General features: G+C 49.3%; 1 protein-coding gene across 1 annotated transcript; it reads left to right on the plus strand.

The window, feature by feature from the left end:
• Positions 1–281: 281 nt before the first annotated feature.
• LOC138369936 (uncharacterized) lies at positions 282–641 on the plus strand. The gene has a single exon (XM_069333691.1). It carries the CDS (start codon positions 282–284, stop codon positions 639–641), a length of 360 nt encoding a protein of 119 aa, XP_069189792.1.
• Positions 642–10073: the final 9432 nt, after the last annotated feature.

The following is a 10073-nucleotide window of genomic DNA, read 5'->3' on the forward strand; positions in this document are numbered from 1 at the left end:
AATAGTCTCCCTAGAGACGTCAAAATACCTTTTTACACCGTAAAATTTATTCATAGCTTACAAAAACGTATCCAAACACAACAACAGTTAAAAAGTGATACATAAGAGTTAAAGAAGTTATGTCATCAATAAGATTCCCATTGTCCGTTAGCCAGTTAGGCTTACCAAGGTCCCCCCCCCCCTTACTATATTGATCTTACCCAGGATGCCACCCATAACAGTCAAGTGTCTCCCGGGTACCTGGTTGCTGCTAGGTGAACACACGCATCAGGTGTCGGGGAATGTGTCTGAATGTTTCGATATACATTGTATTGGTGGTCTGTTACAAGAAGGGTTGCTACACGTTGGGTCCCTACAGGTTGGGTCTCTACACGTTGGGTCCCTACATGTTGGGTCCCTACAGGTTGGGTCTCTACACGTTGGGTCCCTACATGTTGGGTCCCTACAGGTTGGGTCTCTACACGTTGGGTCCCTACACGTTGGGTCCCTACAGGTTGGGTCTCTACACGTTGGGTCCCTACATGTTGGGTCCCTACAGGTTGGGTCTCTACACGTTGGGTCCCTACATGTTGGGTCCCTACAGGTTGGGTCTCTACACGTTGGGTCCCTACACGTTGGGTCCCTACACGTTGGGTCACTAAGTTTCCCATCCAAGATTGGACTATAGTAATTGAGGGTAGAGTTTTGGAGCCCCATGCATCCTGAGCACCACAACAACTGAATCAAACCAAACTCCTTCCTCAGCTCCTCTGACATACCGTCTCATGACCTTCAACAGTGACACTTGTTTCATGACGCCCCCCCCCCCCTCGCCTAACTAGACCTTCTTAACGATCATTCCCCCCTCCCCCCCCCTACCCATCACCCCCTCATTTCCTCAAGAGGTACCCCCTAGTTAAACATACCTTCCTTACCGATTCTTCCCATCCCATCCCCCCCCCCCCCCGCTCCCACCCTTCCCCGCTGGACCCTTTGCCCTCTATCTCCCCCCTCCCCCGACCCCTCAACAACCTACCCACCGACCGTCATAGACTAGCCGGAGAACCGTTAGGTCACAGCACAAACAGCCGTGACCTCGATTGTAGCTCGTGTTATGACCCAACACTCCTCCTCCCAACGTCTTGTTCACACGTACACACACACACACACACACACACACACACACACACACTCACACTCACACTCACACTCACACTCACACTCACACTCACACACTCACACTCACACTCACACACATACGGCTCAGCAATCTGTACACTAGTTGATTGACAGTTGAAAGGCGGGACCAAAGAGCCAAAGCTCAACCCCCGCAAGCACAAATAGGTGAGTACGTATTGAACAATTTGAGCGAAACAGTTTATAAGACACAATTAGATCTGCTCGTAGAAGGAATGCAACATATAAAAAGGATCTGGGAATAATAATGTTAGACAACCCAACGTTTAGTAAGCGCAACATCAGACAGGAAGATGATAGGATGGATTATGACAACCTTTAAAGGACAATCTGGTCACCACTTGGTCCGGGAGACATCTCCCGTCACGCAGGGTGCAGTCGCGCCTCCACAGATCTTCAGTATCAGCTCTTGATACTGGTAATGACTCAAAAGGGCCACCACTTACGGGCTATTCATGCCCGTGCCACCTTTTCGGTGGCTTAATCTTCATCAATCAATCAACCTTTAAATCCAGGGATTCTAACACAATACTCTTACTGTTTAAATGACTTGTGTTGTCCCGTCTTGAGTACTGCTCGGTACTCACTTCCTTCTTCAGAACAGGAGAGATGCTGAAACAGAGGGAGTAGAGAGAACACACACATTACGTATAGACACACTAGATCGTCTCTCTGGACACTCAAATATACTGTCCAGAGAATCTAGAAAATCTAGATTTAAGTAGGTAAATCTAGAATTTACCTACTTAAAATTATGTTAGATTAAGGACCTGCCCGAAACGCTGCGCGTACTAGTGGCTTTACAAGATATTAAATACTATGCTATGTATTCTTACAAACCCAATGTACCTTCTTGTATGTAAATAAATAAATAAAATAAACAAATACTCTCTAGAAAGGAGACGAGAGAGGTATGACATAATATATACCTGGAAGATACTGGAAGGCCAGGTCCCATATTTGCACAGTAGAATAACAGCATACCAGAACAGTAGATATGGTAGGAAACGCAGAATAGACCCGGTAAAGTGTAGAGGTGCCATAGACACAGTCATACAGCACTGTCTGAACATCAGAGGTCCGCGGCTGTTCAATATCTTCACAGTAAACATGAGAAATATTGCCGGTACCAAAATGGACGTGTTGAAGAGAAAATATGATACGTTCCAGCAAGAAGTGCAGGAAGAATTATAAGGAAATACTGGCCCCATCCCTCTACCTCCCCCATCCTTTCCATTCCCTATGGACATCAAAGCTAAGCTGGTACCCTGCACGAGTGGTCAACTCGTAGACTGTACTGGAAGAAGCCGAACCACATCCACATTCGACAAAGAATGTGAACGTCAGAATAGTTCAGCCATAATGGAACAAGCAGAGAGAGGTAGACCTCACTTGCCGGTAGTCAGTGACGGGTAAGCAACGTCAGAATAGTTCAGCCATAATGGAACAAGCAGAGAGAGGTAGACCTCACTTGCCGGTAGTCAGTGACGGGTAAGCAACGTCAGAATAGTTCAGCCATAATGGAACAAGCAGAGAGAGGTAGACCTCACTTGCCGGTAGTCAGTGACGGGTAAGCAACGTCAGAATAGTTCAGCCATAATGGAACAAGCAGAGAGAGGTAGACCTCACTTGCCGGTAGTCAGTGACGGGTAAGCAACTGCCAGCATCATCACCCACACAACGCCATCGACACCCTCTGAGGCCACGCGGGATTCCTCACCAATAAACCTTGTTTTCCGCTGGCGGTTGTGACGTGCCGGCGTCCCGCCCCACCACGAGGAGGAGGCCCGAGGCGCTCCATCAGGTGTCCCGTGTTGTGTGTGTGACCTAAGAGAAGAGGGAAGGTTGTGGAGGCTGGCCGTGGTGCACCTCACACCGGGATATGGGACCGGGATCTTTGCTCAGGCCCGGGAAGGAGGTCGGGAGAGATAGGGAGGGAGGGGTGGGAGAGAGGCGGAGGGAGAGATAGGGAGGGAGGGGTGGGAGGGAGGGGCCATAAAGAGGGACAGGTAACGGTATCAAGTATCAGGTTACCTGGTCAGCCCAGGTGAGGCAGATCAGTAACTAGCCCCACATAACAGGTGAGTCAGCGGAGCCTGTCTTCCACTCTCCTACAAATTTGTTCAATAAATCCCTGAACTATATGTTTAACTGATCTCTCACCCTGTCCATGGAGGACACAAGAAAATGTATATATGCTGGTTAGCATTGTAAATGTGTGGCCACGTCTGCTGTACAAAATAATAATAATAAAAACTACAAATGCACTCTTAGTAAAAGCTGCCGTGACAGGTAGGGAGCAGGTGTAGTGGAGGTGTAAGGTGCACGAGGTGTATTGGTTGTATTCACCTAGTTGTGCTTGCGGGGGTTGAGCTCTGGCTCTTTGGCCCCGCCTCTCAACTGTCAATCAACTGGTGTACAGATTCTTGAGCCTACTGGACTCTAAAAAAATCAGTTGATTGGCAGTTGAGAGGCGGGGCCAAAGAGCCAGAGCTCAACCCCTGCAAGCACAACTAGGTGAGTACACACACGAGGGGGAATCGTGGCTGAGTGGACAGCGCTCGGGGCTCGTAGTCCTAATGGCCCGGGTTCGATTCCCGGCGGAGGCGGAAACAAATGAGCAGAGTTTTTTCACCCTGATGTCTCTGTTCACCTAGTAGTAAATAGGCACCTGGGAGTTAGACAGATGCTACGCGTTTCTTCCTGGGATGCGTGTGTGTGTGCACGTGTTAGAGAGAAATACATGTAGTAATAGAGGAAAAATAGATTGGTTAGAAAGGCGGGGCTAAGGAGCTAAATAGCTCGGTTCTGCAGACACAAATAGCAAATACACACTCGACTTGATCGACTTTAAGTCGACTGATCGACTACACAGTCGACTTGAGAATGGTCCAGGACGGACCGAAACGTCGTCGTCTCTTTACTTTCTAGTGTGTGGTCTGGTCAACAATTACTGTCTCCATTCATAATGGTAAAAGTAGATACGATACGGAAATAAATCAGGAGCCATGGCATTAGATAACCGACAGCTAGAAAGGCGGGTTCCAAGAGCTTAAAGCTCGGTTCTGCAGGCACACATATGCTAGGCCCCCCCCTCCTCACTTCACACACACACACACACACACACAGTGTAACATATCTAAGTGTAGATATGATAGAGCCCAATAGGCTCAGGAATCTGTACACCTGTTGATTGACGGTTGAGAGGCGGGACCAAAGAGCCAAAGCTCAACCCCCGCAAGCACAACTAGGTGAGTACAACTAGGTGAGTACACACACACACACACACACACACACACACACACACACACACACACACACACACACACACACACACACACACTGTGTACAATAACCGGTACATTCGTCACTTCAACAAAACTGCCGCCGAGTCAAGAGTGTGAAGGCATGGGGGTATAAAGCCATCAAAAGCCAGCCTGTCCAAACCAGCGTGTCTGTCTGTCGGCCTGTGGCCTCCCACGGTCTGTCATCCTACCCCCCTCCCCCCCTACCCCCCTACCCCCCCCTACCCCTCCCCAGTCCTCCAGGCATCCCCCTCCCTCCTCCCCAGCACCAACCCCAGGGGTCATTCATCCTTTCAAACCACCTGACCAGCTTAGGTCTCGTCCTCAGGGAGCAATTACCCTGTAGTGTGTTTGATACCTCGCACGCTACTACTGCTCTACTACTGCTCTACTACTGCTCTACTCCTGCTCTACTACTGCTCTACTACTGCTCTACTACTGCTCTACTCCTGCTCTACTACTGCTCTACTACTGCTCTATTACTGCTCTACTCCTGCTCTACTACTGCTCTACTGCTCTACTCCTGCTCTACTACTGCTCTACTACTGCTCTACTACTGCTCTACTACTGCTCTACTACTGCTCTACTCCTGCTCTACTACTGCTCTACTACTGCTCTATTACTGCTCTACTCCTGCTCTACTACTGCTCTACTCCTGCTCTACTACTGCTCTACTACTGCTCTACTACTGCTCTACTGCTCTACTCCTGCTCTACTACTGCTCTACTACTGCTCTACTACTGCTCTACTCCTGCTCTACTACTGCTCTACTACTGCTCTACTCCTGCTCTACTGCTCTACTCCTGCTCTACTACTGCTCTATTACTGCTCTACTCCTGCTCTACTACTGCTCTATTACTGCTCTACTCCTGCTCTACTACTGCTCTATTACTGCTCTACTCCTGCTCTACTACTGCTCTACTCCTGCTCTACTACTGCTCTACTACTGCTCTACTCCTGCTCTACTGCTCTACTCCTGCTCTACTACTGCTCTATTACTGCTCTACTCCTGCTCTACTACTGCTGTAATTATTCTGTTACACTACTGCTTTAGTATATCAGTAGGAGTTATACAGCTGAAGGAACTATGAGGGGAAACCGTCAAGCCTTGACGACTATATAGCAGTGGTTTATACGGCTGCTTGCCCGGGGGGAGGGGGGGGGAGGGGGAGGGTCAGCCACAGAGCTGGGTGCCAGGGGTCAACCACAGCTGGGTGCCAGGGGTCAACCACAGAGCTGGGTGCCAGGGGTCAACCACAGCTGGGTGCCAGGGGTCAACCACAGCTGGGTGCCGGGACGTCTTCTCGTCCTATTTTCTCTCCTTTTAAATCTGCCTTTGTCAATTCCCCTCAGAATCTTGTATGTTACAATCATGTCCCATCATTTCCTTTTCTCGTCTAGGGGTTTAAGGTCTAGTTCCCTTAACCTATCATCATACCTTCACCTTTGCTACTAGAGCTGAGGAATGTGGTCTCCTTATCTCTATACAGTAAACTCGTGCCCTCATTCCATGCGGTATTCCACCAGCCAATTATCATATAGATGGGCGAGCACTTGAGAACTGCGAGTCTTACAGATACCTTGGTGTCCCCATTAACGACCCCGGGTACCTTTCTTCTCTCAAGAGGAGAATCTGGGAGAGATTAAAGCCCTTGCGGGTCTCATACGCCCCTCATAAAGCCCCTGTGACTCATACGTCAGGCTGCGAGCAGCCGCGTCTAACAGCCTGGTTGATCAGTCCAGCAACCAGGAGGCCTGGTCGACGACCGGGCCGCGGGGACACTAAGCCCCGGAAGCACCTCAAGGTAGCCTCAAGGTAGCCTCCTTGTTGGTGTCAATCATGGAATTAACGTGAGACTTGCTTGAATATTCTATGTCACATTTATACGCTCTGTGGTTGACTACAATGCTCTACATCTGACACTGTATAAAGTCAATAAAGAAATCTTGTAAAATGAAGCTATGCGTCTCATCCTTGGGGCTCCAAAGTCCACGAGAATGTGTGTGTGTGTTTGTGTGTACTTATGTATGTAGGTTAGAATAGCATTTTAAAAGCTCTACAATCACCTTCTGTAGTTGATTGTTCAATAAATCCCTGAACTATATGTTTAACAGATCTCTCACCCTGTCCATGGAGGACAGAAGAAAATGCATATATGCTGGTTAGCATTGTAAATGTCTGGCCACGTCTGTGGTAGAGAAAAAAACTAGAGAAAAACAGTAGAAAATATAAAAAAAACCTTCTTGGCTCTGTTACTAATTTGTTGTATTTTTTCCCCATTTTGGTTTTGATGTTTTTGTCATAGAAGTTGTTTAAGTTAATGAGCCACGACTTTCCTTCTAATCCAGGCTGGCGATTTACCTCATAGTTACTTGAGACAGTTAAGCAAGTCCCAACTGTGTCTGGGTACAAGTGACAGGATGAACAACCCAGCGGGTTTTCTTCCTATTGGGGAGTGTTGTACATGCTGCTATGGCGGTATGTCCACTCACAAGATGAGTGGCGCTGCCCAATAAACTCGCCCCTCGGGGCAAAATTAAAAAAAATGTAGTTTATCCATTCCCAGGTGTTTAGAGGGAGGGAGTGAGGGAGGGAGGGGAGAGTAGAGGTGGGATGGGGAGGGGTGAGAGTTGGAGGGGACGGTAGCGAGGGGAGATGTGTGGTAGCGGGTCGGCGTTCTGAGTCCAAGGAAAACCAGTAAGGATGAGGTGGGTTATGGTGGGTCGGCGGGCAGCTTTGAAGTGTCGAGGTGGGCACCAACGCCTCGCTCACTTCTTGAGGTTATCTTGAGATGATTTCGGGGCTTTTAGTGTCCCCGCGGCCCGGTCCTCGACCAGGCCTCCACCCCCGGGAAGCAGCCCGTGACAGCTGGCTAACACCCAGGTACCTATTTTACTGCTCGGTAAAACAGGGGCATAGGGTGAAACAAACTCTGCCCATTGTTTCTCGCTGGCGCCCGGGATTGAACCCGGGACCACAGGATCACAAGTGCAGCGTGCTGTCCGCTCGGCCGACCGGCTCACTTGCTAACAACTGCTGTATAAATATATTGGGGTGAAATGCTAAGTAGGAGCACATTAGGTGCGACCAGACTGATAAGAGCAGATAGTTAAGAGCAGATTGGTCAGACCACATGGGTAAGAACACATCATTAAGAACAGATAGGTAAGAACAAAGAGACATTAATCACTCTTTAACATCCTGTACTCCTCAAAGAATACCTGATCGACTAGGTTACCTTGAGGTTACCTTGAGGTGCTTCCGGGGCTTAGTGTCCCCGCGGCCCGGTCGTCGACCAGGCCTCCTGGTTGCTGGACTGATCAACCAGGCTGTTAGACGCGGCTGCTCGCAGCCTGACGTATGAGTCACAGCCTGGTTGATCAGGTATCCTTTGGAGGTGCTTATCCAGTTCTCTCTTGAACACTGTGAGGGGTCGGCCAGTTATGCCCCTTATGTGTAGTGGAAGCGTATTGAACAGTCTCGGGCCTCTGATGTTGATAGAGTTCTCTCTCAGAGTACCTGTTGCACCTCTGCTTTTCAACGGGGGTATTCTGCACATCCTGCCATGCCTCCTGGTCTCATGTGATGTTATTTGGTAGGTTGCGACTAATGCGTCAGGCTGCGAGGAGCCACTTCGAACAAGTCTGGTTGACCAGACCACCAACCAGGAGGTCTGTTGTCAAGGATAATGGGGTCTGGGTTTCTTTTTGCAATGTGTATTATCTGGAACTTTGTTTGCTAATTTTCCATTGCTTCTCAAAGCTGTTTATGAATTCAATTGCTGCCTTGATCTTGTCGGCTAGTAGCGGCTGTGCTGGTCCCGGTTGGCATATTATTTGGGGTGACATCGTCAGCGTATGTGATGTATTCTCCATGTTAGGGTCGGTACAGATCAGCTGTATATATATGTTAAATAGAGTGGGGGAGAGGCAGCTTCCTTGTGGTACTTCCTGTAGCCCTGGGATTGTCATGTTCCCCAGGGCCCACCTTCCCCACCCAGGGCCCCCCAGCAGACTCTGGGCCCGTCAAATGCCAGAGTGACCTGACATTATCCACGGCTGTGAGGAGGGACCAAACCACTCTAAATATATTATGAATAATTGCATGCTCTACCACCTTGGTAATTATGTGAAGGTTAATGGTGAGGGACCACAATGTCTCCTCCCCCTCACCCCTCTCACAGTGGAGAGAAGAGTTCACGCACGTTCCTACGCCAGGCAACTGTCTAACTCCCAGGTACCTATTTACTGCTAGGTAAACAAGGGGGCATCAGGGTGAAAGAAACTCTGCCCATTTTTGTTTCCGCCTCCACCGGGGATCGAACCCGGAACTTCAGGACTACGAATCCGAAACACTGTCCACGGATCCACGGACTGAAGTTGTATCCTGCCGGTATAAATATTTGAGTCTAAACTGGTTAGGATAGTTATTGACCGCGATCAATATCGCATAGATGATGCGACACTGATGATATCGCATCATCACCCTCGCTGATGATAAGGTTAATGATATTACTTCCCTGTGGTTCCTGGTGTCACGAATACCTTGGTATGTTGTTATGGGGTCACGCCTTGTATCTGATGCTGGGGTCACGGGTGGGGGTCCTCGCCAGCCAGGATGGGGTCACGCCTTGTATCTGATGCTGGGGTCACGGGTGGGGGTCCTCGCCAGCCAGGATGGGGTCACGCCTTGTATCTGATGCTGGGGTAACGGGTGGGGGTCCTCGCCAGCCAGGATGGGGTCACGCCTTGTATCTGATGCTGGGGTCACGGGTGGGGGTCCTCGCCAGCCAGGATGGGGTCACGCCTTGTATCTGATGCTGGGGTCACGGGTGGGGGTCCTCGCCAGCCAGGATGGGGTCACGCCTTGTATCTGATGCTGGGGTCACGGGTGGGGGTCCTCGCCAGCCAGGATGGGGTCACGCCTTGTATCTGATGCTGGGGTCACGGGTGGGGGTCCTCGCCAGCCAGGATGGGGTCACGCCTTGTATCTGATGCTGGGGTCACGGGTGGGGGTCCTCGCCAGCCAGGATGGGGTCACGGGTCCTAGAAGGCTGGGGGGGTGACAGAACATTTGGGCACTGGTAAAGTAACCGTGAAGTACAAGCTACACCAGGCACTGTATCGCCCTACTCTACCATACAAACCTCACTATAACCTCCATTTTGTAATTTGTATAGATCTCTTAATTGCTCCCTTTGTATATTATTTGTCCCTTTAAATTGAGGAAATCGGTAATGGCTGCTGAACACCTACAGATTTCCTTCGTCTGATTATGAAAGATTTCAGACTTAAAGTAACAGTAGAAGTGTCAAGCAGAACCAAGATCTGTGTGATCTAGTGATCTCTAAGACAATTACCGGCAGTTAAGTACTCTCCTGAACAATTACCGGCAGTTAAGTACTCTCCTGAACAATTACAGACAGTAAAGTACTCTCCTGAACAATTACAGACAGTAAAGTACTCTCCTGAACAATTACAGACAGTAAAGTACTCTCCTGAACAATTACAGGCAGTTAAGTACTCTCCTGAACAATTACCGGCAGTTAAGTACTCTCCTGAACAATTACAGACAGTAAAGTACTCTCCTGA

Source organism: Procambarus clarkii, chromosome 30 (assembly GCF_040958095.1).
Source record: "Procambarus clarkii isolate CNS0578487 chromosome 30, FALCON_Pclarkii_2.0, whole genome shotgun sequence".
Taxonomy (NCBI): Eukaryota; Metazoa; Arthropoda; class Malacostraca; order Decapoda; family Cambaridae; genus Procambarus; species Procambarus clarkii.